Source organism: Pollachius pollachius (genome assembly GCF_949987615.1).
Source record: "Pollachius pollachius genome assembly, chromosome: 7".
In the NCBI taxonomy this organism is placed as follows: domain Eukaryota; kingdom Metazoa; phylum Chordata; class Actinopteri; order Gadiformes; family Gadidae; genus Pollachius; species Pollachius pollachius.
Genome location: NC_136940.1, coordinates 25,199,589 through 25,227,572, shown reverse-complemented (window position 1 = coordinate 25,227,572; position 27,984 = coordinate 25,199,589). Strand labels below are relative to the sequence as shown.

General features: G+C 47.5%; 2 protein-coding genes across 2 annotated transcripts; one reads left to right on the top strand and one right to left on the bottom strand.

The window, feature by feature from the left end:
- The first annotated feature begins 1,234 nt into the window (after positions 1–1,234).
- fsd1 (fibronectin type III and SPRY domain containing 1) lies at positions 1,235–11,143 on the top strand. The gene is made up of 13 exons (XM_079740367.1): positions 1,235–1,368; positions 2,261–2,356; positions 2,675–2,806; positions 3,836–3,937; positions 4,317–4,339; positions 5,348–5,469; positions 6,021–6,230; positions 6,623–6,721; positions 7,802–7,952; positions 8,599–8,681; positions 9,571–9,822; positions 10,373–10,461; positions 10,882–11,143. Exons 1-13 carry the CDS (start codon positions 1,354–1,356, stop codon positions 10,990–10,992), a joined length of 1,485 nt encoding a protein of 494 aa, XP_079596493.1. The 5' UTR covers positions 1,235–1,353; the 3' UTR covers positions 10,993–11,143.
- A 4,043-nt stretch (positions 11,144–15,186) lies between these two features.
- On the bottom strand, positions 15,187–27,424 carry LOC307078019 (signal-transducing adaptor protein 1-like). The gene is made up of 15 exons (XM_079739570.1): positions 27,090–27,424; positions 26,040–26,111; positions 25,601–25,720; positions 25,416–25,472; positions 24,512–24,681; positions 23,729–23,860; positions 22,558–22,627; positions 22,296–22,398; positions 21,281–21,370; positions 18,338–18,391; positions 18,064–18,165; positions 17,514–17,555; positions 17,143–17,187; positions 16,934–17,032; positions 15,187–16,560 (listed from the first exon to the last, which is right to left on the bottom strand). The coding sequence occupies exons 1-15, from the start codon at positions 27,171–27,173 to the stop codon at positions 16,499–16,501; spliced, it is 1,302 nt and encodes a 433-aa protein (XP_079595696.1). The 5' UTR covers positions 27,174–27,424; the 3' UTR covers positions 15,187–16,498.
- Between the last annotated feature and the right edge of the window lie 560 nt (positions 27,425–27,984).

Below are 27,984 nucleotides of genomic sequence, written 5' to 3'. Positions count from 1 at the left end.
TGACCAGCTTGACCATAATTCCTAAGGCCTCCAGCTCAGCTCTACAGCCCACCAGTCTACGGGCGGGGCCGGACCGCCTCCACCCCTGGTCAGCATGCTGATCACAGTGGAACGCAGACTTTAACACTCTCTGTCTCCCAAAGCCGAGCAGAGCAGTGTGGTTCAGGTGAGGGCCCGGCGACGGTCAGTGCGTTTACATAGATCGGGTTGAGCCTTATACCGATTCTGCTCCTCGAGCGGACCGTGTCACTTGTCCGAATGTACATGGCCTTTCAGAGAATCGAATAATGGCCGGAGCTGGTTTACATGCAGGTAGAAAGCGGACTATGAACGCGTTATCTAGGTGTTCTTATCCGATTTCGCTTGTCCGTTCATGTACCGATTTCTCTCCGAAGCAGATCGCGTGACGGTGTTTACATGCATTTTAAAAGTCCTGTTGAGGTCTTATTTGTTTATTTACCCGATTATGACTCTGCATGTAAACGCACTGAGTGAGGGCTGGTTCAATGGAAACAACTGGCAAATAGGACAATACGCCATGACCACCAACACAAGACCTGGAGGATAAAACATCAGCTACTAAAACCTTTTGAAGAGGAACATCACACACGTGAAGCTTGAGGAACCCATGCCAGCACATGTCCCAGTCTGTGGTGTGTGTGTGAGAGTGTGTGTGTGTGTGTGTGTGTTGATTTGTGGATGTGTGGGTGAGGTGTCAAGGTGCTGCGAGACACGCCATGCATTCTTTACCAGGATAACAGTTGTGGTTTCCTGTGACAAAACACAAATGGGTCTCAGGTCTCCAGGGTTTTCGATCATGTCCGCAAAATAAAATTGAAAATGATTTTGAGCATCTTATTAAATTCTTATATATATAAGAATATATTAAAATACGAGGTTATCACAGTAGCAAAAACGCTGGTGAAGTTGTTATGTAGGCTTTCCAATAGCCTCGGAGTATAGTGTAATTAATATTTAAAGAAATAATGCACCTAATTTGCTAGGAAGCATCCTAAAACACGCAGGGCGTAAACAATGGATGTCTGCAGTCAAACACAAACAATAATTAAAAGACATCGGTAATTACACATCACGAGTACTCTCAATATCCTCCTGCGTTGTGTTCCCCCAAACGTACGCTGCGTCTCAGAGACAAAACCACAATACCCAGAGTGCTCTACGGCCGCATGCGCACAACACACAACGGCCCAAGGCGTCGGTGAACGAAGATGCAATGTACTATAGCAGCATCAGTACCAGCACAGTGGTGAAAATAGACCGAAACAAGGGGACGTTGGAAAAGTGCCGATTGTAGTTCTGGTGACTGTGCGACTAGTGAGCCGGAGCGCCAGGATGGGGGAACATAAGGTAAGACCGGACCTCAGGAACAGGTGTTTAGTCTCGGTCGGGTCGGGGCGTAGCTCCGATACAAAGAAAGGAGGGGAGGACGGCTAGCGACGAAACATGAGAACTCGTCTATTCCGGGTCATACTTCGGTTTCCAATGTATGTATCTTGTATGGTTGCAAGAATTGTGGTGATCAGGAATTGAATAATCCCACGGCACCTCTCTCTATATCAATAACCTGCCATTTGGTTTACGTCTAGTGTGTGTGTGACCGGTGAGATAATCATCCCCACCTTCATTGATCCCATGGGAATATAGCTTCACAGATAAGCCCGTCCCGACGTGTCTAATATGAATCAGGGGTTTACAAACGCTATTACATAATAGCAGCCTATAGCCGGGATAAGCGGGCTGCAGTCCTATACTCCACCTCGGCCCGCTGCTGCTGCTGCGCCCTTCTGCATCACAGAGCATTACTCCGATTATGAACGGTGTGTTGTCACTGTTGTATAATAAGGCCCAGGCATGTTGTAGACTCGTAACGTATACAACGCAACGCCTTAGTTTGTATTTTTCACAAAAAGCATACGTGAACACGCATGCAGTAAGATCCCCATAGTGGTGGAGTCGCATTATTAAATTATGAATGCGCATCTCCTCGCCCATGAAGTGTCCTTTCCGGCTCTGAGAGGGTGGATACTGATACCCTGGTCTGTGGAGCAGAACGGAAACGCTGCCTTTCCCAGAGAAAGCTCAAGTATACATGGTTGACGTTCTGCCTCAAAGGCAAATAAAGGGCATTGAAACGGAAAGTGTGTGTGTGTGTGTGTGTGTGTGTGTGTGTGTGTGTGTGTGTGTGTGTGTGTGTGTGTGTGTGTGTGTGTGTGTGTGTGCGCGCGTGTCTGCGTTCCAGGAATCACTTCGTAAGATCACGACCACACTGACGTTAAAGAATGAGGAGATTACGAACTTCATCTGCAGCCTCAAACAGAGTCTGGAGAACTTGGAGGTACAGGAAACATCTCACCGCTACGATGCCCCGCGTAACCAGTTCATAATGAACATGTGCTGTGGTTTGTTAGCTGTCTGTCTCACTGCTGTGTGTCTCACTGCTCCGTGTCTCACTGCTGTGTCTCACTGCTCCGTGTCTCACTGCTGTGTGTCTCACTGCTCCGTGTCTCACTGCTGTGTGTCTCACTGCTCCGTTTCTCACTGCTTTGTGTCTCACTACTCCGTGTCTCGCTGCTCCGTGTCTCTCAATGCTCCGTGTCTCTCACTGCTCCGTGTCTCACTGCTCCGTGTCTCACTGCTCCCCGCCTGTCTCCAGGCCAACTCAGACCGTGTCCATGGAGACCTGGAGTCAGAGTTCACCTCCCTCCACGCGGTCCTCGACCAGCTGAAGGAGGGGATGCTGACCCGCATCAAACAGGAGCGTGCCAGCCGCACCTACGAGCTGCAGGTAACCCACTCACCTGACTAACTCCTACCAGCTGCAGGTAACCCGCTCACCTGACTAACTCCTACGAGCTGCAGGTAACCCGCTCACCTGACTAACTCCTACGAGCTGCAGGTAACCCGCTCACCTGACTAACTCCTACCAGCTGCAGGTAACCCGCTCACCTGACTAACTCCTACGAGCTGCAGGTAACCCGCTCACCTGACTAACTCCTACGAGCTGCAGGTAACCCGCTGTCCTGACTAACCCTGACCAGCTGCAGGTAACCATCTCACCTGTCTCTGATGTTAACCAGCTAACCTCGCTATGATGCTAACCCGTATGACACATAACTGCTCTTTACCCTTTTAAATAATCCTAGATCAATATTTGACGTGTGCTAGTGAGACACATCAGAGGTTCCGTGCGTAGAGCGTATTCACACAATGCCTCTCCACTGCCAACAAAAAGACCTTTTAACACAAAGAGGAGGTGGATTCATTCATTCAAGTTGACAAACAGGCCAACCTTCTCTCAAAGCTCAGGCCACTTTCTTTACAAAGGTTATATTCTGCACTTGTACATTGAAAGTAAGGCATGTGAACACCTTCAGCTCTTACGTCCAAACCATTTATCAAAGATAGATATTAAGCACTTTAGTCCTCAGTTTTCACCCTCAACGTCACAGCAGTGACCGAGATGGACAGCATGTCGCTGGTCTCCTCATCTTTGTGTTCCCACTGTGTGTGTGCGTTTGTGTATCACTGTTTAAAGACCGGCCTTGGACCCTCGGCACCAGGCCTGACTCTGAAATGATGGCTGTTCTGTGCAGCAGTCCCAGAGGACATAATGGTTCCATTATATAGACAACAGTGGATACCCTCTGGGCTGTCTGTTCTGATCTGGGCTCATCCTCGTGCTTCTGTCTTTCTTTCTGTGTGTCTCTCTCTCTCTCTCTCTCTCTCTCTCTCTCTCTCTCTCTCTCTCTCTCTCTCTCTCTCTCTCTCTCTCTCTCTCTCTCTCTCTCTCTCTCTCTCTCTCTCTCTCTCTCAGAGTCAGCTGAGTGCCTGCTCTAAGGCCCTGGAGAGCTCGGAGGAGCTGCTGGATCTAGCCAATCAGACGCTGTGTTCCTCCCAGACGGAGGGCTTCATGCAGGTACAGCCCGCCCCCTCGGTCCACCCCACTGCACTGCGCCGCTGTTACCCACAGCGGCCTGTTTTATTTTTTTTAAAATTATTATTATTTTTGGTTATTGTCATTGCGCAAAGTGCAACGACATTGGGGATTTCTACACGTGTGTTGGCGGAGGATGTTTTCAGTCTTCATATGTTTGAATAATGGAAACGCTCCTGTTAGTGTTTGAGGTTGTTGGTCCCACTACTGACACTGTTGTATTAACGCACAACTCCTGTGGCTCTGTGTGTGTGTTCATGAAGTGATGAATCACAAGCTCATGGGCTCCCAACTCAGTGTTCTCTCCGTTCCATATGTCTTCTCTCCTCCTTTCCTTTCCTCCACCGCTTCCTCTCTCCAGGCGGCCAAAGACATTAAGGATAGGTATAGTACTTCAGTCCACCCCCTCTCCACCCTCACCTCCTCTCCTAGCCTCCTAGCCTCCTAACCCCTCAGCCATCCCATCATAGCCTAGCCCTGCATGCCTTCCCAAATGCTGCAGCCCCCCCCCCCCCCCCCCCCCCAAGCTGATGCATTTGAGACGTCCCTCACTTTGACCCGGTGGGGTTCGGTTGGTTGTCCTTGTTTTGTCCTTTGTTATTTAATTTATTCCCCACGTCCTGAGTAGCTTCCTCCATCGTGTGTCATCCCCCCCCACCCCGGTGAATGCTGCTCTCTGGTCAGAGCTGTGTGGAGTGGTGGTCAGTGTCATGACTGGTAGTGAAGTCTTGTAGATTATCTTTTGTTTTGTTAAAGTGATGGACAACAGAGATGCCTCATTGACTTCTCATTATGTTATTACGGTTTATCACAGTGTCAAGTATCGGGAGACGAGGTTCCACCGAATCCAGTGCCGACTCGCGTCGTCTCAGTCGACCGGTTTGCTTCTATTTCTTCAAGCCTAAGGGTCTATTTTCCATCGCCAAGCAAGGTTTTAAATGACCTTCCACCCGCATGACGGGATTTTGCAGCTGAAATGAGGCTGTACTGAACTTTGAGGAGCAAACTCCAGAGGGGATGACACAGACTGCTCCCCTAGAAGCCTGAGTCTTTCCACGACTGGCCTCATTAGCTGGCTTTAAGATGTATATTATTATACTTTATGAAATGTTAAAATACATCTTCTTGCCATGATGTTTGGTATGTAGTGGAAACACCCCTCTGTGATATGCTGTGGTTATTAAACGTTATAGACCCTGTTGTCCATCACTTTAAGTAGCAAATAGCTTTAGACCTAGCGCTTCATGTTAGCGATGGTGCGTGGCGTACCAGTCACTGTTCAGCTGAACACAGGGGCGTGCTCCTTCTCGTTCTTCTCCTCTCTTCTGGTTTTCTGGTGTGCTTGCGCGTGTGCTCATCCGTGGTTCGTTTGTGTGTCTCTTTTGTTGGTAGCGTCACGATGGCCCCCGCCTTCCGCCTGTCCCTGAAGGCTAAGGCCAGCGACAACATGAGCCACATGATGGTGGACTTTAGCCAGGAGCGAGAGATGCTACGGGGAATCTCCTTCCTCCCAGGTCTGTGATGAGGCCCCCGTGAGGTCTTAGGGGCGCAGGGCAACTCGGATGGGTTCGGGGTCAAGTATGGGATTGGCAGATGCACAGAACAACCCAGGAGAGACTGGGTTGTTAGTCCGACCTGGGTTAGGGCATAATATTCTAGAAAGATGAAAAAAATACAATAATATATATATATATATATGTATATGCTAGAAATAAATAAATATATAACCGGTTAATAAAATAACTAAATATACAAAATGCAATTATATACAAAATGTTTACTATATTAAAATAAATGTATACACCATTTTAAATTAAAATTAATGTGTTATTAAGGTGTTATTCTTTGTATACAATACCATGCGGCCTCATACTTTGTAGCCAGGCGCAAACGGCTACGGATCACTTAGTGTTACACAAAGCTTACACCCCGGAGCATTGATACGGAGCGCGGGTGTAGCGTCAGAGTTAACATCGTTACGGTGGGGTCGCACACCTCTCCACACGCCCCGACGGGGTCATGGGCGACAGGTATTAAAACCAGAGGCTCTCTGGACCCCCCACAGTGCCGGCCACCCCGGAGATCCAGGCGTCGGAGTGCCAGGTGTGCGACAATACGGTGAGCGTCTTCTGGACGCTGCAGGAGCCGGACGGCAAGATCGACCACTACACGCTGGAGCACCGGCGCACCAACCACGACGGGCCCCCCCGGCTGCGCGAGGAGTTCCCCTGGATGGTGGTGGAGGGCATCCGCCTGATGGAGCACACGCTCACAGGTCGGTCCCCGCACCTGGTGCTGTCCAACGCTGCGCTCTGATTGGCCGATTGGGGTCCCATTGTTTGCTCGTGACGGGACACAGCTCTGGGATTGAACAGTTCCGGTTCCAACCAAACAACACACTCTAGTTGGGAGCTTAACCTCATTACCATGCCTTTTTTCTTGAAGTGTGTGTGTGTGTGTGTGTGTGTGTGTGTGTGTGAGTGTGTGTGTGTGTGCTATCTTTCAAGTTCAACGTTGTGACAATGAAAGGCACTGGTATTGTTACGCTGCCCAAATATGGCAAGTTCTTAAAACAAAGCATCTTTGTGTGTGTGTGTGTGTGTCAAGAGCTATGCAAATGTCCTGTGTGCTTTTGTTTTGTTGTTCTAATTTATTTACCGTTGCCAGGGTTACGCTTCGACACGCGCTTCATGACGTTCAGAGTGAAGGCATGCAACAAGGCCGTGGCCGGGGAGTTCTCTGAACCCGTCACGCTGGAGACGCACGGTACACACACACACTCTCTCTGCCACTCTCTCTCACTCACTCTCACTCTCACACTCAGACTCACACACACACACACACACACACACACACACACCAGCCCACAGAGCAGACACACCACTGTTCCCCGGGGTTGAGGGTTCCTCACATCCGCGCTCCTTGCAGACAAAACACTGTGCGTAGGTGCGCAGTACACACTCAGGGTGAGGTTTGACTGAGATCAGACCAGAGATCTGCTTGCAGCTGGCGACCGCTTGCAGGGGGATCACGAGATAAGGTTGTGAAAACGGCCGTTCTCACGCGGCCCCTAGCGCAGGAGGCGGTGGCGGCGGCTTGGTGCTCAGAGCTGGGCCCTCACGCCAAACCAACCTCAGGGACTGTTTCACCTGGAGAGAGACTCCATGAAAGAGTACCATTCACTGCGTCATCCAGGAAACTATAATCGCTGCACTGATGTTTCTATTACGTTGATTCCCCCTTTAAAGATAAAGGGTTGTGACTTTCGGTATGCCACAAACAAGTCCCTGTGTTGATTAAATAGATGCTCCGATACGGCCAACGTGTTCTGAACCCACTCTCTTTTGGCACCACGAATGGTCATCGGACTGCATTTAAATAGCACCCTTCAGACCGGTGGCCACCCAAAGCACTGTTCAATAAGTGGCTCACGTTCTCCCATTCTCTCACCGACTCCGAGAGAATGCGTTGGGTGTCTCGCTCAGGGACCCCTCGACTCTCTGCTGGAGGAGCCCGCAATCGAACTGGCGACCCTCCATCTGCAGGAGAACCCTCTCCTCTCCTACGCCGCTTCAACAGAAGTCTGCTGATGCACCGTGCCAAAACTGCGTCTGCTCTGCAACCTTACGAAACCTGATGTGGTCTGAGCTGGGTTGCCATGCTTCCGAACAATCAGCCACTACGTTCCGTTTGGTGACGCTTCCATCTGAAGCATGCCGTGATACGCTTCTTCTTTCTTCTTCCTTGCATGGATGGTCCCAGCGAAGGGACTCGAACCCGTGACCCTGCCGGGATTGGCCAGGTGAAGTCTCATTGTGTGCGTTTCCTCCGTTTTGGACCCCTTAGCCTTCCTGTTCAAACTGGACGCGGCGTCGGCCCACCAGAACCTGAAGGTGGAGGACCTCAGCGTGGAGTGGGACAGCGTGGGGGGGAAGGTCCAGGAGATCCGCAAGGACAAGAACCGCACCAACCAGTCGCCCATGCACTCCCCGGCCAGGTACCCACCTAGTCCCCCATGACCAGTCCTCCATGACCAGTCCCCCATGACCAGTCCTCCATGACCAGTCCCCCATGACCAGTCCTCCATGACCTCCAGGTACCAGTCCCCCATGACCAGTCCCCCATGACCAGTCCTCCATGACCAGTCCCCCATGACCAGTCCTCCATGACCAGTCCTCCATGACCAGTCCCCCATGACCAGTCCCCCATGACCTCCAGGTACCAGTCCCCCATGACCAGTCCCCCATGACCAGTCCCCCATGACCAGTCCCCCCATGACCAGATTGCACTCCCCGGCCAGACCCCAGTCCCCCACGACCAGTTCCCCATCCACTCCCCGGACAGGTACCAGTCCCCCATGCACCCCCCAGTCCCCCAGGTACCAGTCCCCCATGCACCCCCCAGTCCCCCAGGTACCAGTCCCCCATGCACCCCCCAGTCCCCCAGGTACCAGTCCCCCAGGTACCAGTCACCCATGCCCAGTCCCCCATGCCCGCCCATTAGGTACCACCCAGTCCCCAATGGAGTCCCCGGCCCGGTCCGACAAACCCTTCAGCCCCCGGTGCTGAGGCAGGGGTTCAGGCTGTAGTCCAACCAGGGATCAGTGGGGCTCTAACGGCGGGTGTGCTTCTGATCCGTCTCAGGGTGTCCATGATGTCCCCGAAGAGAGTGCCCACCGCGCGGCCGGGCCGGGACCGCTTCACGGCCGAGTCCTACACGGTGTTGGGTGAGTGCCGCTGGCGTGGCGCGAGTGAGATCCTTCTCCAGTTGATGGTTGAAGGGGACTTGTTTTACCGCAAGGCGTGAGGTGTGATGGTGTGACTTGTTGATCGCACTCACAGCTGGTAGTGTGATATCACCGTCGTGTCAACCTCAGGTCGACACGACGTCTCAAAACCACAAAGAGCAGAAGCCAGTGACCACACTCTAAAAGGGCACATCACACCACCAGCTGTGAGTGCGATTAACAAGTCACATGTTGTTAATCGCAATAATAATATATATATATATTATATATATATAATATATATATATATATATATTAATATATATATATATATTAATATATATATATATATATATTAATATATATATTAATATATATATATATAATATATATTATATATAATATATATAATATATATAATATATATATATTAATATATATATTAATATATATATTAATATATATATTAATATATATATATAATATATATATTAATATATATATTAATATATATATAATATATATATATATTATATATATAATATAATATGTGTATATATATATATATATATATATATAATATGTGTATATATATATATATATATCACGTGTATATATATATATATATATCACATGTAATATATGAAACTATTTTTCATTAACTTGTGTAGTTTTCGTGCTACTCTTCAGCAACTCCTTAAACAAAGGTTGAAGGCAAAGTGGGTGGCTCAGTGCCTTCCTAACATTCATCCCTTACTGCCAAACCTTTGTACAGTCTTAAAACATGTGTTTGTGTGTGTGTGTTTTCATTCGCTTTTTGCCGAGTGTTCACCAGAGTCCGCCTGTTCACGTGCTCTCTGCCTCGCTGTTGCGTCGTATCTCCCCGCAGCGGACACGGCGATCGACGCCGGCCAGCAGTACTGGGAGGTGCGCTTCGACAAGGAGAGCAAGGCCTTCGCGGTGGGCGTGGCCCTGCGCAGCCTGGGGCGCTTCGACCAGCTGGGGAAGAGCGGAGCGTCCTGGTGCATCCACCTCAACAACTGGCTGCAGCAGAGCCTCACGGCCAAGCACAACAACAAGGCCCGCACCCTGGACTGCGCCATCCCAGACCGCATAGGGGTGTACTGCAACTACGAGGAGGGTGAGGCCACACAGAAACCAGGGTTAAAGCTGCACTATGACACCTCTAAACTACGAGGAGGGTGAGGCCACACAGAGCCGAGTGTTAAAGCTGCACTATGACACCTCTAAACTACGAGGAGGGTGAGGCCACACAGAGCCGAGTGTTAAAGCTGCACTATGTCACCTTACAACTCCTATTTCTCAAGAAATAATCCACGTCCATCCACGGGTTAACCCATCCAGGGAATTCTGAACCATAAATCGATTTATTCCAGTCCATTCCCAACGTGGGAAAATCTGTGATGGTCTGAAAATGATCTAGATAAGAATATATAGGTTATATAAAGAGGTTGCTAATTGGAAAAAAATGCATGGCGCAAGTTTAGCATAAAGTCAATATAAGCATCGTATTTCACTGGTATTATGCTGCCGCCCTAAATCATTATCCACATTTATATTATAAAAACTTAATTTATATTATAGTAAACTGTAACATTTTCAATCTTGAGTTGACATGCTAGCATGACGCCGCAGCAGCTAACGTGTGGTGCTGGTGTTTCTGCCTCCAGGGATCCTGTCCTTCTATAACGCCAAACTCAAGCAGCTGATGCACACCTTCAGGACCAAGTTCACCCAGCCCATCATACCGGCCTTCATGGTGAGCATTCCAGGTTTTATTTGTCTGTCATGGTAAGGAAACTGAAAACTGCAGTTGCTTTAGTAAATACGGAATACATAAAATAGTTAAAAACGTAAGCGCATACAGTAACAATCAGCGTGAGATGAACATGAACACTGGGAGATGATAAGATAAGATAAGCCTTTATTGTCATTGTACAGTCGCCTATACAACGAAATTGGGAATTTAAAAAGGAGAGCTCAAAGCCGCTGCGTCTGTTACCGTAATGAGGTTTCCTACCCCAGCTACTCTCCCTATCCGGTTACGAAAGGTGTTTGTGTGTGTGAGTGTGAGTGTGAGTGTGTGAGTGTGAGTGTGTGAGTGAGTGTGTGAGACGTACCAGAAGACATGAGAAAAAAACCGCAACGTCCCCGTGTGACCCTCTGCTGCCCCCTGCAGGTGTGGAACGGGACCTTCTCTGTGAAGACTGGACTGCAGGTGCCCAGCGTGGTGCAGAGCGGACAGAGGAAGAACAGCAACACCAGCAGCTCCAACGCCAGCCTCACCTAGGAGTCCCGCCCATCCACCCGTCACCACTCACACACACATCTTATCATCCATCACCCACTCATCCATCCACCCACCAGCCCCCCGACCCATCCATCCATCCATCCACCTATCACCCACCCAGCCAGAGCCACCCGCTGCTTGACGTTACCTCTTGTCTGGCTGGTCGACTCCGTGTTTTATCACTGGAATCTGGAAGTTCAACAACAACTTACTCTCTTTGGCCCAACCCGTCGTCTGTATGCCTCTGGCTGTCGGTACGTGGGTGACTGAGTCTAGTCCGAACGGTTCGCGTCTCATCGTAACACACCGAGTTTAGTTCTGTAGCAGAAAGCATTTAGAGCGCTGGCCGCAGCCCTCGTGTTCATTTCCCGCCACGGTTGTCATGGAATCATGCAGCCGGCTGTGTGTGTGTGTGTGTGTGTGTGTGTGTGTGTGTGTGTGTGTGTGTGTGTGTGTGTGTGTGTGTGCGCACGTCTCCACGTCTGCATGTGTCCAGCTGTTCGCGACCCTGTGCCTTTCTTTAATCGTGTTCAAATTAAAAGGCCAAACTGATCAATCCACAGCGCTTCTGCTCTCGCCCTATCAGAAGCGGTGTACTTAACATGTCCGTGTAGCGTGTGTGTGATGTCACTTCCTCCTCATTATCAGGTACTGACACTTTAAAATCTCACAGTTCCGAACTCACTTCTGTAGTCAAGTCATAGCAAAGATAAACTCACCGACTTATGTTAACCTAGTCTCAGCCTGCTTTTAGACACCGCGACTGTAAGAACTGTAGTTTAGCACTAAAGAAGGACCATTTTAACTATCCTTTACCAGCAACATTTCAATGGAGTCAGAAGCCATCAGCTTGGCTGTGACACCACCTGGTTTCGTATGAACGGCCCCGCCTGGGTTATGGGGCCACACTTTGCTTAATCCCTCTTTCAAAGTTCTGTCTCCAGTCTGCAACGCTTTGACTACTGAGCTCTCAAAAGGACTCGACCAAAAACAGTGTTGCTACTTGTAGTATATGGTATATTATTATGTTAGTTGGTTATATCTGAATAAAGATACATTTATTCAAGGCTTTTGAATTGACTTGCCTGCGTTCTATACATGTTAACCACCCTAAACAGTACTGTAACTTCATGACTGTCCTCGTTACCGTAACGCTTTTATGTCTGGAAGGCGAGAAGCCGCTAGAGGCAGTGGATGCTGTGGACATGAGAGACTGGCTTCAGTCTTGAAGAAAGTGATACTAGTACCACATTAGGTTCAGCTGATGAAGTCATTTCGTACCCTAGTGTCCCCATGGGGCAGGAAGGGGTGAATATCTCGCTCTGGAAGCCGTTTACTAAGATTAGATTATTTTCTTTATTTGAATTTAATCGTGTATCACTTGCTGTAGTGTAATGTTGTTTTATATTACGTCGACTTCTCTACCAATATGGTTACCACCATGGGAAAAACTAGCTTGCAATGCTTTGACTGAATCTTTATTTTAACATTATTTTACATTTTAAAGAACTTTTGCAACGTACTGTAAATAGTCAAAAAGTATATACTATAATGTATTAGTCACATTGAGGAAATAAAGGAATAAAGCACTGTTGTTCTTGAATTCTTATCGTCGTGAGGTTGGGTGTTTTCATATTTTCAGCACACACACTATAAGACAAATATACATATTTGTTTGACATGTTCTGAATGGTAATCGATGCCTGACAAGTGACAACGCGACGCTCACACGTAAACGGGTAACGTGATTTATAATCAAGGACAGATTATTTACACCTGCACTATGTACGATTTCTCATTAGCACCCTCTAGTGGCTTGATTTGGAGCTACAGCTATAGCTCTGTTATTAGTGGTCAACAGTAACTTTCGTCTGAAATTCCCCCTGCCTATGTCAAATTAAATAGCGTTAGAGTGAATGTTAAATCCATTTGAATACTACCGTCTGCTCTTCGCCATGCTGCCCAGTATGTCAGACCTCCAGCGAACACTAGCCTGCTGCAAACTGGAAGGCCTGTTGTTGGAGCCATTTAGAGGTCTTTTGTGTTTAATATTTTTAAGTAAATATATTTTGAGTCTAAGGCTAAAAGTATGAGTTATGAATTATAAAGTGAATGAAATATTAATCTAATTTTCATTCATATGTATATTTATGCATTTTGTGATGTGATTAGTCCTTTGTGTCACCTGGGGAAATAGGTGTGTCACGCTCTACCTGGAGCCTATTGGAGGCCCTCATTTAGGGCAGGCTAACTACTATTGGGGGAGGTTTGGAAGGCAGGGAGCCAACAGTTTTCTGACCGCATTATTTCGCATTATTGGACACAATATTGGACGCATTATTTGACATATTATTTTACATTGAAAAGTCCTTTTTTGTACAATACTAAGAACCCTGTTTTGGTCGCAAAAACAGTAACATTGTTTGGAGTCTTCATGTTTCGTTATTTCCTGGAAAGTCAACCGGAGTTATTGCTTAATAAATGAATCAACACAAAGTTAAACACTCTGTGCGTGCTTCCCAAGAAATGTGTGTCGGACTATCTCTGCCTCAGTAACAAATAGGGCGAACAAAAGGTTTATCTGTCCTTGACTATGCACAAATAAGTTCACTTTAAAGAATTTATAGAACAATATGTCATGAACAATGCCATTATTTGAAAATGAATGCATTGATATTATATTGTACATTTATTCCTCATTCAAACAATGAAGAGATGGCAGAGTAAACAAATTATAATCAAGGCACTGCAGGAGAAGTTCTTTGGCCGAGCCCCTTGATTCCTTACTGTATCTGACATCTTTAATTGTCTCTTTCCACACATGTTTACTGAAATAAGTTAAAATATAATTTTATAATATAATATATTTATTGTAATAACCCCAATAACCTTTATCTTACGTAGCCTTTATCTTACATACCTTACAGTCTACCTGTCTAGCTGTCTACCTGCCTAGCTGTACCTGTCGACCTGCCTATCTGCCTAATTGTCCCTATGTCAGTATGTCTTCTTGTCTACTTGGCTATCTGTCTAGATATTGAGTGCCTTATTGCTTATGTCACGAAAACTATAGACTTATTACAGGAACACATTTTTGGGTTCTCGTATGTGTGTGTGTCTGTTTATCTGTCTACCGGGTAGGCAGATAGACAGGTAGACAGGCAGACAGGAAGGTTGTTAGACATGTAGACGGGTAGACAGGTCGATTGGGAAACATGCAGAGATGTGTAGACAGGTAGATGTGTAGGCAGGGAGACAGGTGGACATGAAGACAGGTAGCTGGGAAGAGAGGTAGAGATAGAGGGTGATAGACAGGTGAGTAGACAGTAAGCCAGGTAGATGGCGAACAGAGAGATGGGTAGAAAGGTATGAAAGGCAGGCAGGGAGATCGAAGAACGAGGAAGGAGGTTGCTTTGGTATTTTTCTGTGCAGAGAGATGACTGAGGTCCAATAGCATGAAGACGCATGAAGGGTCGCCCAGGGGACTTTGGCTTCTGGGAAAGTCCTGCAGTGTCTCATCTCATTCTTTGTCAATTGACAGATAAAATCTTTCAATGATGGATTGATGATATGATTAACATTATATATTGCATGATTACACAAGTGTTGCAACAATGACTAGTATAAAGATGAATGACATGTAATTAAAAGCGAGACCAAAGTTTCACCCACGAGTATCACCCTTCTCAGGTGATTCGGCCATGGTATCGAGCAAGAGAGAGAGAGAGAGAGAGAGAGAGAGAAAGAGGAGGGGGAGAAAGAGAGAGAGAGAGAGAGAGAGAGAGAGAAAGAGAGAGTGTGTGAGAGAAAGAGAGAGAATTGGACTGATTAAGGGATACGGATTAGACCCTGACGTAGGTGGATGACTATTTCCCCACCCTGGTGGTTTTGTTTACCGTAAATAAACCATCCTGAATGTGAACTGCTCTCTGTGTTGTTTGGTTTTATCGTTCAACTTGGTGGCGTGGAAACCCCACACCCGCTGGCTCACTACAAAATGTTACAACAATCTGAATAACTGTAGCTGGCAATTCTTTAAGATACTATTATAATTTATTTTAACATCATTTCATATATTTTTATATTCTATAACCCATATGGTAAACTATTATGTATTAGTCACATTGACGAAATAAAGGAATAAAGCAAAATTTTACTCTTGAGAGACAAAGAAAGGCACATAAAGGTGGTAGGTTGACAGCATTTAATTATATAAATGGACTACATTTCTAAAAGGTTTTCAGACCTGTGGCCACTCAAAGTGCATTAAAATGATTGCCTCACATTCACAGACCGACGGCGGTGTCATCACGCCAGATGACAGCCGGCTCGCCAGGAGCATTTAGGGTGGGGGGGGCCAGCTCTGTGACACCTCAACCCTTAGTTAGGAGGAGCCGGGGTTCAAACCAGCAACCTTCATTCAATTAAATGGTATTTGCATAGCCCTTATTCACCGTTATAGTCCCAAAGGGCTTAACAGGCCAAATATTTATGACCCCCCCTTCTGCCCCCTGACCCTAGCCCCCAAGAAAAAGAAACTCCTTTAATAAGCAATGACGAAATCTTGAGGAGGAACGCAGAGTGGGGGCTCACGATGCCAGTAAACCCGCTCTACCTGCTGAGCGACACTCGGGCGTCTGGCTAAGAGACGCCTCCTTACTGAGCGAGGAAGAGCCGGGGAACAAACAGCAGCCTTCATGTTACCAGTCGTCCCGCTCTGCCTGCTGAGCCACTGCCGCCCAGATATGAGTCAAACTAAAGATCTAAAACACTGAAAGATAATGTACAAATATAGAATGTATATTTGGATTTAACTGTAGCATTAAAACCTAATTCTGAGTGCAAGACCGATATGATAAATCAAATATACCAAACATTCCCTCCAAATACAATTTCCTTCATATTTCAGCCACAAATGTGTATTCTTTCGTTAAAAGAAAAAGGCACAAAAGACCTTAAAGACGCGACAAACACTAAACCAAAAATCTTGTAGTTTTTGGTTTGAGGCACACAACAGCCAGGGAATAGGCCAATAATACTGACTGATGAATCCTGTCTGAGACTACGAGGCGTGAGTTGACGATAAGGAGTGAAACCAAGTACTAATGTGTTGCGAAATATCAGGAAACAGAATACTCAGGAGAGAAACCTCAGGTTTCTCTCCTGAGTCTCTATCTCCGTTTCTCTCTCCGAGCCGTGGTCTGTACATGAGCCTCAGGAGAGAAACCTGAGGTTTCTCTCCTGAGGCTCATGTACAGACCACGGCTCGGCCGACAGCCATTAGTGACGACCAGAAGCAGACCACAGAGCCCATGGATTCAGGACCCTGGGGAGTCCCATCCCCTCCGGAACCACAGGAAGAACCCTCTAGGTAAAGATGTGCCTGTTATCTTACTCAGAGACACCCGCTGGCTGCAGCATGGCCATGTACTTCCAGTAGATCTTTCCACCATATACCGCACCACAGGCCGTAGGAAAGTTCATCGTGACCCCGGGAGAGGTCCCTCTACTCTTTAAAAATCCTCTTCTTCAGAAACGCCTCGTGCAGCTCCACGGAGAGGGTGGACACTGAAGAGAACGGGACGCGAGGTTCACAAAACGAGGTCCACAACAGCCTGTCACCAGATACTTTGTGAGGGGGTGATGGTTGTGTGGGTGTGGTTGAACTTCCATATCGGGCAGGGAGTTACAACCAGATATATACGTTAAGATTTAGAATTTTCATTTGCTATACCTACAAAGCAAAAGTGTCAATATCAACACCACTACAATGTCAATAGTGCTATTAAATGCTAGTGTATATCATTATTAATCTCATGTTATTTCAAAGGAAAACATTTATGGTTTGAAGGAACGTGAGCCATGCTCATGGGGGAACAACACATCTGTACGACAGAATAATGAGGGAGCGACAGTGAGAGCATCCAGAGTCTGGTCTTACCGTCACTCTTCGACCGCATGGCACTGGAGTGACGGGGAGGGAAGGAGCGAGGAGTGGGAACCGGCTTCCCTGATGGTACTCGTTCGTCCTGCTCCGGTTCTGGAGACACCATGATAGGATGGGATGAGGGACACGGGTAGACAGACAGAAAGACTAGACAGACATGCAGTAGAATAGGATGTTTGAATATTAGAAAGACTTTGGCTCACCATGGCTGCTTTGGGATTCCCTCTTTATTGGAGCAGAGGGCATCACTAAAAGAGCAAAGAGGCACAGAGAACATTTGCATTTGGCCCCTGAAAACATTTAACCTGCGTTTCCTAACATTGCGTCGACTGGTATGCAAATGGCATCGATATAAGTATCCCGGGCTATGGATAGTTGAGGGGAAGTTTCTGATCGTCTGGTCTCATAAAAGCTTCTTTACATAAGTCCTGTACATGCCTCATCATGTACCTGCGGTATGGTTTGAGGAAGCAAAATGGGAACCCCTGCTTTAAACAATGAACATAATCTCAGAGTGCATAGCAGAGAGCGGGGAACACATGTGGCCCAACAAAGGAGAAGGACTCCTACTTACACGCAGTGCGACCGGGTGGCTTCGGAGTCACAGCAGGCGAGGCTGAAGCCGGAAAACACACATTAGATTGCCATGTCAGGTTAGATTGACAGCAAGCACGAAGGCCAAATCACATTTCGGCGTTGAATGAACAACATTCCCGACACACCAACGCCCCAACCCGGAATTGACGTTACTCTTTTAGAGAACCAGTTTTGCATTTACCCTCAAAACACATTTACATTTAGGGCATTTAGCAGACGCTTTTATCGAAAGCGACTGACAATAAGTACATTGGTCATAAGAAAGAACCATCAAAACACGTGTGTGTTTGTGCGTGGATGAGTGCGTGTGTGTGCGTGCCTGAGTGAGTGCATGAGTGCCTGGGTGCTTGAGTGTGTTTGTGCGTGTGTGAGTGCGTGTGTGTGTGCGTGCGTGTGCGTGGGTGCTTGAGTGTGTGTGTGAGTGCGTGTGTGAGTGTGTGTGTGCGTGAGTGTGTGTGAGTGCATGTGTGTGTGTGTGTGTGTGAGAGTGTGTGTGTGTGTGAGTGCGTGTGTGCGTATGCTATTACCCTGTTTACTAGGGTGCCGATTGGGTATAGGTGGGGGGGCATTGCTCGGTCTGGTAAATGGCAGACTATTCTTCTCTGCATTCTCACTCCGCTCGGGCAGAACTGTAAATATAGAAGGGGGGGGGGGATCTGGTAATGATCCAACGGTGAGGAACAACGTAGAGAAGAACCTAATAACCAGACTGAATATAAAGGAATAGAACAAGGTGATCAGCGTGTGCAGAGAGGGGGGGAGAAGGACACATCACCGGAGGGGAGAAGGACTCCGACTTACTGGGAATGCGAGAGGGCGGCTCCTCGCTCACTTTCAGATATTCTTGCTGCTCGCCTGATGGGGTAAACGGAGCACAGGCAACAGTAAAGACCAAGAGAGCACAGCAACAGCCAATCACACGCCAGCCCACCTGGGGGTCTGTGTCTGAGGGTGTGATTCTGACGTATGACGGAGGGACCGCCCAAAGTGCAGGAGCAGAGCCGATAGGCCGTAGACGGATGAACAGAAAGACGTGTCATGGATGGGCGGATGAAACCTGCATATTTGTCATTTACATTTTACGTTTAGGAGATTTTGCTGCCTCTTTTTCCACAACGACTTACAACCATTCATTCACACATTCACCCCCCGACGGCGGAGTCAACCACGCAGGGCGACAGCCGGCTCGTCGGGAGCAGTCAGGGTGAGGCGTCTCGCTCAGGGACACCTCGACAATCAGCTAGGAGGAGCTCGGGATTGAACTAGCAACCTTCTAGTTACCAGCCAACCCGCTCTAACTCCTGAGCTACTGTCGGCCTTTTTTACACTGCAGGGTGACTTGCTTGCTGCCCGAGGTCAGATCACATCCAGTATCTTTATTCACTGTGTCATGACTGCATGGGAGAGACACATGTACTTGAATTTAAAGAGTGGGTGCTTATCTTCACCTAATAAAGGCTTATCTTATCTTATCTTAAGTGGAGTTCCTCATTCTCACAACAGTGTGGAGCCATGAAGGAGACATCTTTTCCTGCAGCTTCCACAAAGGGAGACCACAAGTTGGATATTGAATTTGTATATAATTGAACAGAAATCCCTTTTCCCACTCAAGCCCATATTGTGAAAGGGATGGATGCTATAACAACTGACTACTCAATAACTAACTGACAGGGAAGACACTGAATAACAAAGAGTAGTAGAGAGTGCAAAGCCAGCGATAACATTTAAGTTAAAATGTTAAACATCCGTGGCGAAGGTAACGTGCTTTGCCAAGTGAGAGTAATGAACTCATCAACCTCATTCCGTACAAAGCAATCATGTTTCACTGCTCTATGCCAGTAAATGTCATACGGGTTGGACTTTGGCCATCAATATAATTTGCATGTGGCAGATGCCATTTTCTGTTTTATTTCTCATGTAAAGTCTTCAACATGTAAAGCAACTTGCTTGTGTCCTGGTGAAGTGAAAGGCCTTGTGTGTGTGTGTGTGTGTGTGTGTGTGTGTGTGTGTGTGTGTGTGTGTGTGTCAGTTATGGAGCCCCCCCCCCCCAACATATATACATTTTAAATGTTATATATTCATTCACATTTTATAATCATTAAATATTGGGTAATACTGGGTCAAAATTGAGTAGTCATTATCATCATCAAGGATGCAGGGAATGCAGAAAAGTGCATTGAAACTCTTGCTATGGACTAACCAGTCCCTCTTTACCTTTACCCTGCCATTTGCTGTCTTGGAATATTTAAGGTAATCAGGGAAAGTCTTTCCCTCTCCATCGTTGGGCATCTCCTCATCTTCCCTAACAGCAATCTTTCTGAAAATACTTGCCCTGTCATTGTCAGTCAATCTTGCTGGCCACAAACCTGGGTCAACAGAAAGCAGCTGATCTGCGTCTGAGACCAGTACATGTGGCTCATTTGCCTGTGGCTCACATCTGTCTGACATGTCCCTCATTTCAGCCTCACTTGGTTCCTCCGCTTCCTCATCAGTGCTGCTTCTACTTAGACTGTCCTCCTTTTCCCCTTCTTCTATTTCAACCTCACTGGTTTCTTCACATAGGCAACTTCTTGCCTTTCAACTGGGGGGGATAATCCTGGGGCTGCATCTGTGCATGAGGGCAGTTTTCATTAGCTAATGTCAACAGCTATCATGCTATGGCTGGCAAGCAGTATGGAATGTTAATCATTGCATTATACGGGAGATATTAAATAGTCCACTCGACTTGTAAAAAAAAAAAAAAACTCACGATTTTAGGGATAATGCCCTTCGAGGTGTCCATTAACAGAAATGAATGGACTTCGCGGAAGCAACCGCGGAGGACGGTTCACGCCTCCACGTCGTCCATTCATTTCTGTTAATGGACACCTCGTGGGGCATTATCCCTTACATATGTCAACATTACACATTACACCTGACATTTCCTTGTCAGTAGCAATGTAGGCTATTTGTAGATAGGTAGGCTATTGGATATCATGTGAATGGTAATGCAAACGATCTTTTCAGTTTTATCATCCAGTGCAGGATGTAATTATTTTAGCTACAGTAGTGCTAGCTGCTAGGCTAGGCTTGTTATCAGGTTGTTGGGAAAGTGTAGAGGGAGGGAATATACCTTTCTTGGTGAAAAAAACTGGCTGACCAACTGTCGACCCCTTTGAGCTCTTTCCTCTCTTTCTTTCCTCTCTTTCCTGCCCTGACAACCTGACTTCTTCATTTCACCGACCGGCATACACACAAACTGACTGACTTTAGGCAGTCTGCACTTGGTTCACCTCGATCTGCCTGGCTGCTACTTTGCTCTGCACTAGCGTGAGACTTGGGCTGTACCAAATAAGGACAAATGAGAGGGGTGATAATAGGGTGAAGACTTTCTAATGATTTTGTAAAAATGGAGAAACAAACCACATGTTCATTTAATTTGATGATTTAATCCGAAAAATAAAATTAAAAGAAATATGAATCAATATTTCGCCAAAATTTACTTGCATATAGTTGTAATAATACCAGTGTCCTCTGGGGCGCCCCCGTCAGTGCTGCGCCCCTGGAATCATCCTAATTTACCTCCCCCCCCCCCAAGGACGTCCCTATGTGTGTGTGTGTGTGTGTGTGTGTGTGTGTGTGTGTGTGTGTGTGTGTGTGTGTGTGTATATGTGTGTGTGTGTGTGTGTGTGTGTGTGTGTGTGTGTGTGTGTGTGTGTGTGTGTGTGTGTGTGTGTGTGTGTGTGTGTGTGTGTGAGATGGTACCTGGTTTGGGTGGTGGAGTGGGGAGTGTCTTGCGAGGGGGGGGGAAGCAGACCGACTTCTCTCCACTCTCCTCGTTGGACTTGATGAAGGCTGAAGACACAGAGACAGAGGGGAGTGAGGGGAGTGAGGGGAGTGAGGGGAGTGAGGGGAGTGAGAGGAGTGAGAGGAGTGAGGGGAGTGAGGGGAGTGAGGGGAGTGAAGGGAGGGAGGAGAGTGAGGGGAGTGAGGGGAGTGAGAGGAGTGAGAGGAGTGAGAGGAGTGAGAGGAGTGAGAGGAGTGAGGGGAGAGAGGGGAGTGAGGGGAGTGAGGGGAGTGAGGAGACTGAGGGGAGTGAGGGGAGTGAGGGGAGTGAGGGGAGTGAGGGGAGTGAGGGGAGTGAGGAGAGTGAGGGGAGTGAGGGGAGGGAGGGGAGTGAGAGGAGTGAGAGGAGTGAGGGGAGTGAGGGGAGTGAGGGGAGTGAAGGGAGGGAGGAGAGTGAGGGGAGTGAGGGGAGTGAGAGGAGTGAGAGGAGTGAGAGGAGTGAGAGGAGTGAGAGGAGTGAGGGGAGAGAGGGGAGTGAGGGGAGTGAGGGGAGTGAGGAGACTGAGGGGAGTGAGGGGAGTGAGGGGAGTGAGGGGAGTGAGGGGAGTGAGGGGAGTGAGGAGAGTGAGGGGAGTGAGGGGAGTGAGGGGACTGAGGGGAGTGAGGGGAGTGAGGGGAGTGTAGGGAGTGAGGGGAGTGAGGAGACTGAGGGGAGTGAGGGGAGTGAGGGGAGTGAGGGGAGTGAGGGGACTGAGGGGAGTGAGGGGAGTGAGGGGAGTGAGGGGAGTGAGGGGACTGAGGGGAGTGAGGGGAGTGAGGAGACTGAGGGGAGTGAGGGGAGTGAGGGGACTGAGGGGAGTGAGGGGAGTGAAGGGAGTGAGGGGACTGAGGGGAGTGAGGGGAGTGAGGGGAGTGAGGGGAGTGAGGGGAGGGAGGGGACAGAGGGGAGTGAGCGAGGGGAGTGAGTGAGAGTGTCCCAGCCCCCCTCCCATACAGATGTTGTCTTCGTAGTGGTCCTCACTGATGAGGGGGGTCAGCGTTCCCCCTGTCACCTCCAACATCTCAGTGATCACCTCGTCCAGCGTGGCACAGTCGATCTGAGCACAACAACGAGTTACTAGCTCAATTTACAAACATAATAATAACATTATTTCGTTTTTGTCTCACTAATCAGCTGAAATTAGTATATTCTAATATATATACTAATACTAACTAATACGAATATACTAATTTCAGTACACCCTTTAAATACTCACAGGCTCCTTCAGATCGATGACGAAGCCTTCACCGGGCTTCTGAGTCACGCGGTAGTGTTTGAATATAGCACTACACACACACTCACAGAGACACACACACACACACACACACACAGAAATTAAAGAGCTGTTTCTCTGTTGAGGTGTGTGTGTGTGTGTGTGTGTGTGTGTGTGTGTGTGTGTGTGTGTGTGTGTGTGTGTGTGTGTGTGTGTGTGTGTGTGTGCGCGTGTGCAGGGTTCGAGTTATGATTCCATCTTTGTGGGGGTCTCTTGTTGTTGACGGGGAAGAAGACCGTACCGGCCTTGCGCTCAGTTGTTGACGGGGGGGGGGGGGGGGGGGGGGGGGGATATAGGAAGTAAATATAGTAATATATGATAATAATAATATAATAATAATATGACACGGCTCTTCTCAATGCCGTGGCACTCTCCGTTCACTTGCATGGGCCCTTCCCAACAACGCCAGAGTCTTCGGTTGCTAAACGACGTCAACGTCTTTGGCTAACTATTTCTCTGCTGATCAACACTACGAATGGTAACAAATAAATTGTAAAAAGACACCTTGTGAAGTTATTTTTTCGTTTGGCAAGTAGCTGCTCATTATTGAAAATAAGCCCCTTCAGGTCGAAGCAAGACACCTGGGGTTATTTTCCCGATGATGACCGGCGTCCATTATCCCTTACTTAACGTCAATATTACTCTGCATGTGGAAGGGAAAATAGCTTTATTTGTAATTACAATATTATGCTGCTGTATTTTCAGAGACCCCCACAGATATTGGAGTTTGCTGCTTTCATGGCAGCCAGACCTCTCTCTGTGGAAGCTCAGCTCCCACTGACCCCCCCCTAACTCGAACCCTGTGCGTGTGTGTGTGTGTGTGTGTCTGTCTGTCTCCGTGTGTGTGTGTGTGTGTGTGTGCGTATGCGTGTGTGTGTGTGTATGTCTGTCTGTCTCTGTGTGTGTATGTGTGTGTGTGTATGCGTGGTTATGTGTGTGTGGGTCTGTCTCTGTGTGTGTATGTGTGTGTGTGTGTGTGTGTGTATGCGTGTGTGTGTGTGTGTATGCGTGGTTGTGTGTGTGTGGGTCTGTCTCTGTGTGTGTGTGTGTGTGTCTGTCTCCGTGTATGTGTGTGCGTGTGCGTGTGCGTCTCTGTATGTGTGTGTGTGTGTACCTCATATGGACCTCCCTGGTTGTTATGGTGAAGGTGTTGCCGTGGCCGCCCGGGCGGAGCAGCAGGTTCCCTCGGCCCGCCTCTCTCTCCAGCAGAATCTCTGCCTCCACACGGGTCACCTGCACGTAGCACCTGGACACACACGGGGAATATAAAGAGTATCAACAATTTAAAATACGATTAATAAATCCTATACGACACGCTACAAGTGATCAAACTGTCAAACAACAACACTACAACACTGGCTCTGTTACGACTTCCAGAACTCTCTAGAGCTGGACCTCATCGGTTCAACCCCCCAGGACTCTCTAGAGCTGGACCTCACCGGTTCAACCCTCCAGAACTCTCTAGAGCTGGACCTCATCGGTTCAGCTCCAGAACTCTCTAGAGCTGGACCTCATCGGTTCAACCCTCCAGAACTCTCTAGAGCTGGACCTCATCGGTTCAACCCTCCAGAACTCTCTAGAGCTGGACCTCATCGGTTCAACCCTCCAGAACTCTCTAGAGCTGGACCTCATCGGTTCAACCCTCCAGAACTCTCTAGAGCTGGACCTCATCGGTTCAGCTCCAGAACTCTCTAGAGCTGGACCTCATCGGTTCAACCCTCCAGAACTCTCTAGAGCTGGACCTCATCGGTTCAGCTCCAGAACTCTCTAGAGCTGGACCTCATCGGTTCAGCTCCAGAACTCTCTAGAGCTGGACCTCATCGGTTCAGCTCCAGAACTCTCTAGAGCTGGACCTCATCGGTTCAGCCTTCCCAGCAGAGGGTCCAGCCCCACTCACGCTGGCAGGGGCCCGTTATAACCGGCGTGGCTCCGGGCTCCGGCCTCGTCGGGGGGCGGGGGCGTGGGCATCGGGGGGGGCCGCCTCCTCCTCTCCCTCTCCCGCTCTACGGCCTCCAGCAGGTCCCTGGTCTGACCGGGAAGCAGGATGAGGTCGCTGGGCAGCAAGAGCTGAGAGAGAGAGAGAGAGAGAGAGAGAGGCTCCAGTCATTATGTGGAGACTATTATTCTGTTTACCCAACTTATGTTTATGACATATTTCATGATACATTAATATATTTTAAACAATACTTCTTCTACTTACAGTGTATCTTTTCAAATCAAGCAAGCAAAGTCTTTACTGTTATTAGTCTTTACTCTACTATTTATAGACAAATATACAATTTGCATATTTGCATTTGCATATATATATAAAACAAGTTCAAGACCCCTGTGACCCCACAGTCACACTGGGGTCACAGACCAGACATCAAACTCAGGTCTCAGTCTGACGGCAGACCAGCTCAGATCGGGGTGAACGGGGGTTGGCTCTTTCTTGCTTCATACTTGTTTTAACCGGTCGTGTTGCTGGAGTCGGGGTCTGGAAGCACGTCACCGGCAAACACGGTAACCGGCCATACTAAACTGTAAAGTCTACACCCTGTAGACTGGCCACTATAGACATATACTCATTAAAATCAGGGGAGTTTTGTTTGGCAAAATATCTCTGGAAAGAAATGGACGGAAGGCGTAACTCCACCCATTGCAGACGTTGGTTTCCAGCCCAGGCTCTGTTACCCCCTCCCCAGAGGTTCTGATCTAACCCAGTAGGACTGCTGGATCCCAGATTAGTTTTACCCATTCAAATGGAGCTCTTCACTAGCCGAAAGTAAAGAAGAGAAAGGCCAGAAACAGCAGAAGCTGACCTCTACCACGGCATGGATGTAGCCCTTCCATAGCTCTCGGGCCTCCAGGCTTGGAGCCTGCAGAACAGGAGGAAGGGTCAACCGTTATATCGTACAACGACTAAACAAATCAATGAACTTCAATGGATCAAATGCTTACCACAACACTAATTAAGGTGTATGTTGTATGTCAATTGTACCCTTACGGTAAATTTGAAGTTCCTGTCTTTCAGGCGGACGTTGAATCTGGCCTTGTCCAAGTTTGAGTCTCGGGTGGGGTCGTCAGTGACCGACTGGAAATCAACAAGCTCCAACTTCTCCACAAACTGGTGATGTGCACACGCACACACACAAAGCATGCACAGGCACAAGCACACGCACACACAGGCACACGCACAAAACATGCACACACACACAGGCACACGCACAGAACATGCACACACACAGGCACATGCACAGAACATGCACACACACAGGCACATGCACAGAACATGCACAGGCACACGCACAAAACATGCAAACACACACACACACACACGCACGTTTAAGTCAAATTAAATAACTGAAGTCAGTCAACAAACTAAATACAGAAAAGTGTAATAGTTAGGGCTTGGTGTCTCGTTCAAAGAAAGTTGAATTACATACATCAGCATCTTTGTTGCTGTTGAAGAAAAACAACGTGTTCCCGCTAAGAGCAGTCCATCGTTTGAGAGCCGCCTGAGAAAGGCCCACAAGAGGTTCAGACGGGTAGACAGGTTGTCAGGAATACAGGTATGCAAGGAGGAAGATGAGAAGGATTAGAAGAATGAGGAAGATACATTCTTTGGAAATTCTGCGCTATGAATGCTAGTAAAGACTTCAAAGCGTGGACGTTGTTTCTCTGAACCTCAGTGTCATCATTGTACTTATGTTTTTAACAACACCATGTAACCTAAAACAATCCCACCTCATACCAGCACGGTCTTTGAATGACAACATGATTGTTACAATGATGACGTATGTGAATGCCGATGTATTCATCATTACAATGAAATCATTTTTATACTAATAATGAATTATTCTTTATGATGATAATTCTTTTTGATAATACTAATAATTTATTTACATGTATACATCTATATACTATATATACATACATACATACATTTAATATTAAAAGTTATACAGTCCTTTGTATGTATATAAATGCATGTGTGTAGGATAAAGTACAGTACAAAAGCGCCAACTATTTAGTTCTGAATAGGCTTTTTTTCCTAAGCATGTTTAGTTAAACTATGCCCCGTACTCCATAAATAGAGAAGCTGTCAGACCAGTAGGAGAATACCTGTGGTCCTAGCCACGGATCGGCTAGTATCAACAACATATGTCATCTTCCAACGAAAACAGGCTTTATAAAGCTGCTATTGACGTAAGCTTTACTGTTTATTATTGATTATCAGCTGATATTAGCCAACCAGGCAAATTCAGGCCAGGATTGTGGTTGGCAGTCTCCGATGTCTGACACACGTTTGACTAAAGTTAAGTATTGCATTTGTGCCCTTTCAGAAAAATGAACCTGTAACCCAACAACTTTTTTTCAAGACAAGATGATATACACTTTAATACATTTAAGTCAAACAAAATACGTTTAATAAGTACAAAGTAGATATGGAGTAGTTCAACAGTTAGGGCTCCCATGATTTGCGTAGAGTTTACCTTATCTCTGAACGACCTCTTCTCCAGGTAACCCTCGTAGTACAGATCTGGAAGGCTGGTCTTCCGACGGTTCAAACCATTCATCGCTATTTATTGTTTTATCGGTTGATCGGTTGGAATGTTTATAAGTGACTACCTCTTGTCCACCCAAACAGACCTTCTCTGATCCCCGGCGATAGCAGAGCCCATCTGTACTGCCACTCGCCCCGCTGTGGATGTTCACCGTCCGTCAACTTGGTTCGCCTTCCAGTTACCTCTACGCTGATTGGAGAACATGTCATCAGGTAGGCTGGGCTTCAGGTGATTGCCGACGCAATGGGAGCAATCCAAGAATCAAATGGACTCGTGGATGTTTTACGATAACAAGCCATTGATCCGATGGTCACAATACCCGTATGATAACTTCCAATCACCAACAGCAATGCAGTTTGATGCTGATTGACCCTCCCCTTGTTTTGACGCGGGCCAAAGTGAAAGTAGGTCGGCTGGTCGGACAGGGTCAGCTGGTAACTAGTGGTGCCCTCCTCCGACGGGCAGCGGATCTGTTAGCGGGGGTCGGCTGGACCTATTAGGGAGGGTGACGGTTGGGGGGTCGGGTGGATCTTTTCGGGGGGGGGGGGGGGTGGGGAGGTGGCTCGGTCGAGGCGAATGTACACAAACAGACGTGCACGGCACGGGGTCGAGGACTCAACGCCGTTCAACTTAATGAATCGATATTTCTTTTCTTTCCTACTGTTTTGAAAAAATAAAACTTCAATAAAATTGTCAAGATTGGTTTTAAAACGGGCTTGGTTTAAAATACATCCACGGCCACAGCAGACGGACGGTCGGTGGACGGCGGCGCGGGAGCGAGCGACACTATTTCCTCCGGATGAAAACATGAATGAATGAACTA

Coding starts and splice junctions, on each gene's coding strand:
- fsd1 (XM_079740367.1), top strand. Junction 2,357..2,674: donor AGAGTCTGGAGAACTTGGAG/GTACAGGAAACA, acceptor GCCTGTCTCCAG/GCCAACTCAGACCGTGTCCA. Junction 6,722..7,801: donor CGTCACGCTGGAGACGCACG/GTACACACACAC, acceptor TGGACCCCTTAG/CCTTCCTGTTCAAACTGGAC.
- LOC307078019 (XM_079739570.1), bottom strand. CDS start 27,173: ATGAATGGTTTGAACCGTCGGAAGACCAGCCTTCCAGATCTGTACTAC. Junction 25,473..25,600: donor ACAGGAACTTCAAATTTACC/GTAAGGGTACAA, acceptor CCTGTTCTGCAG/GCTCCAAGCCTGGAGGCCCG. Junction 17,556..18,063: donor TCGGCACCCTAGTAAACAGG/GTAATAGCATAC, acceptor TTCCGGCTTCAG/CCTCGCCTGCTGTGACTCCG.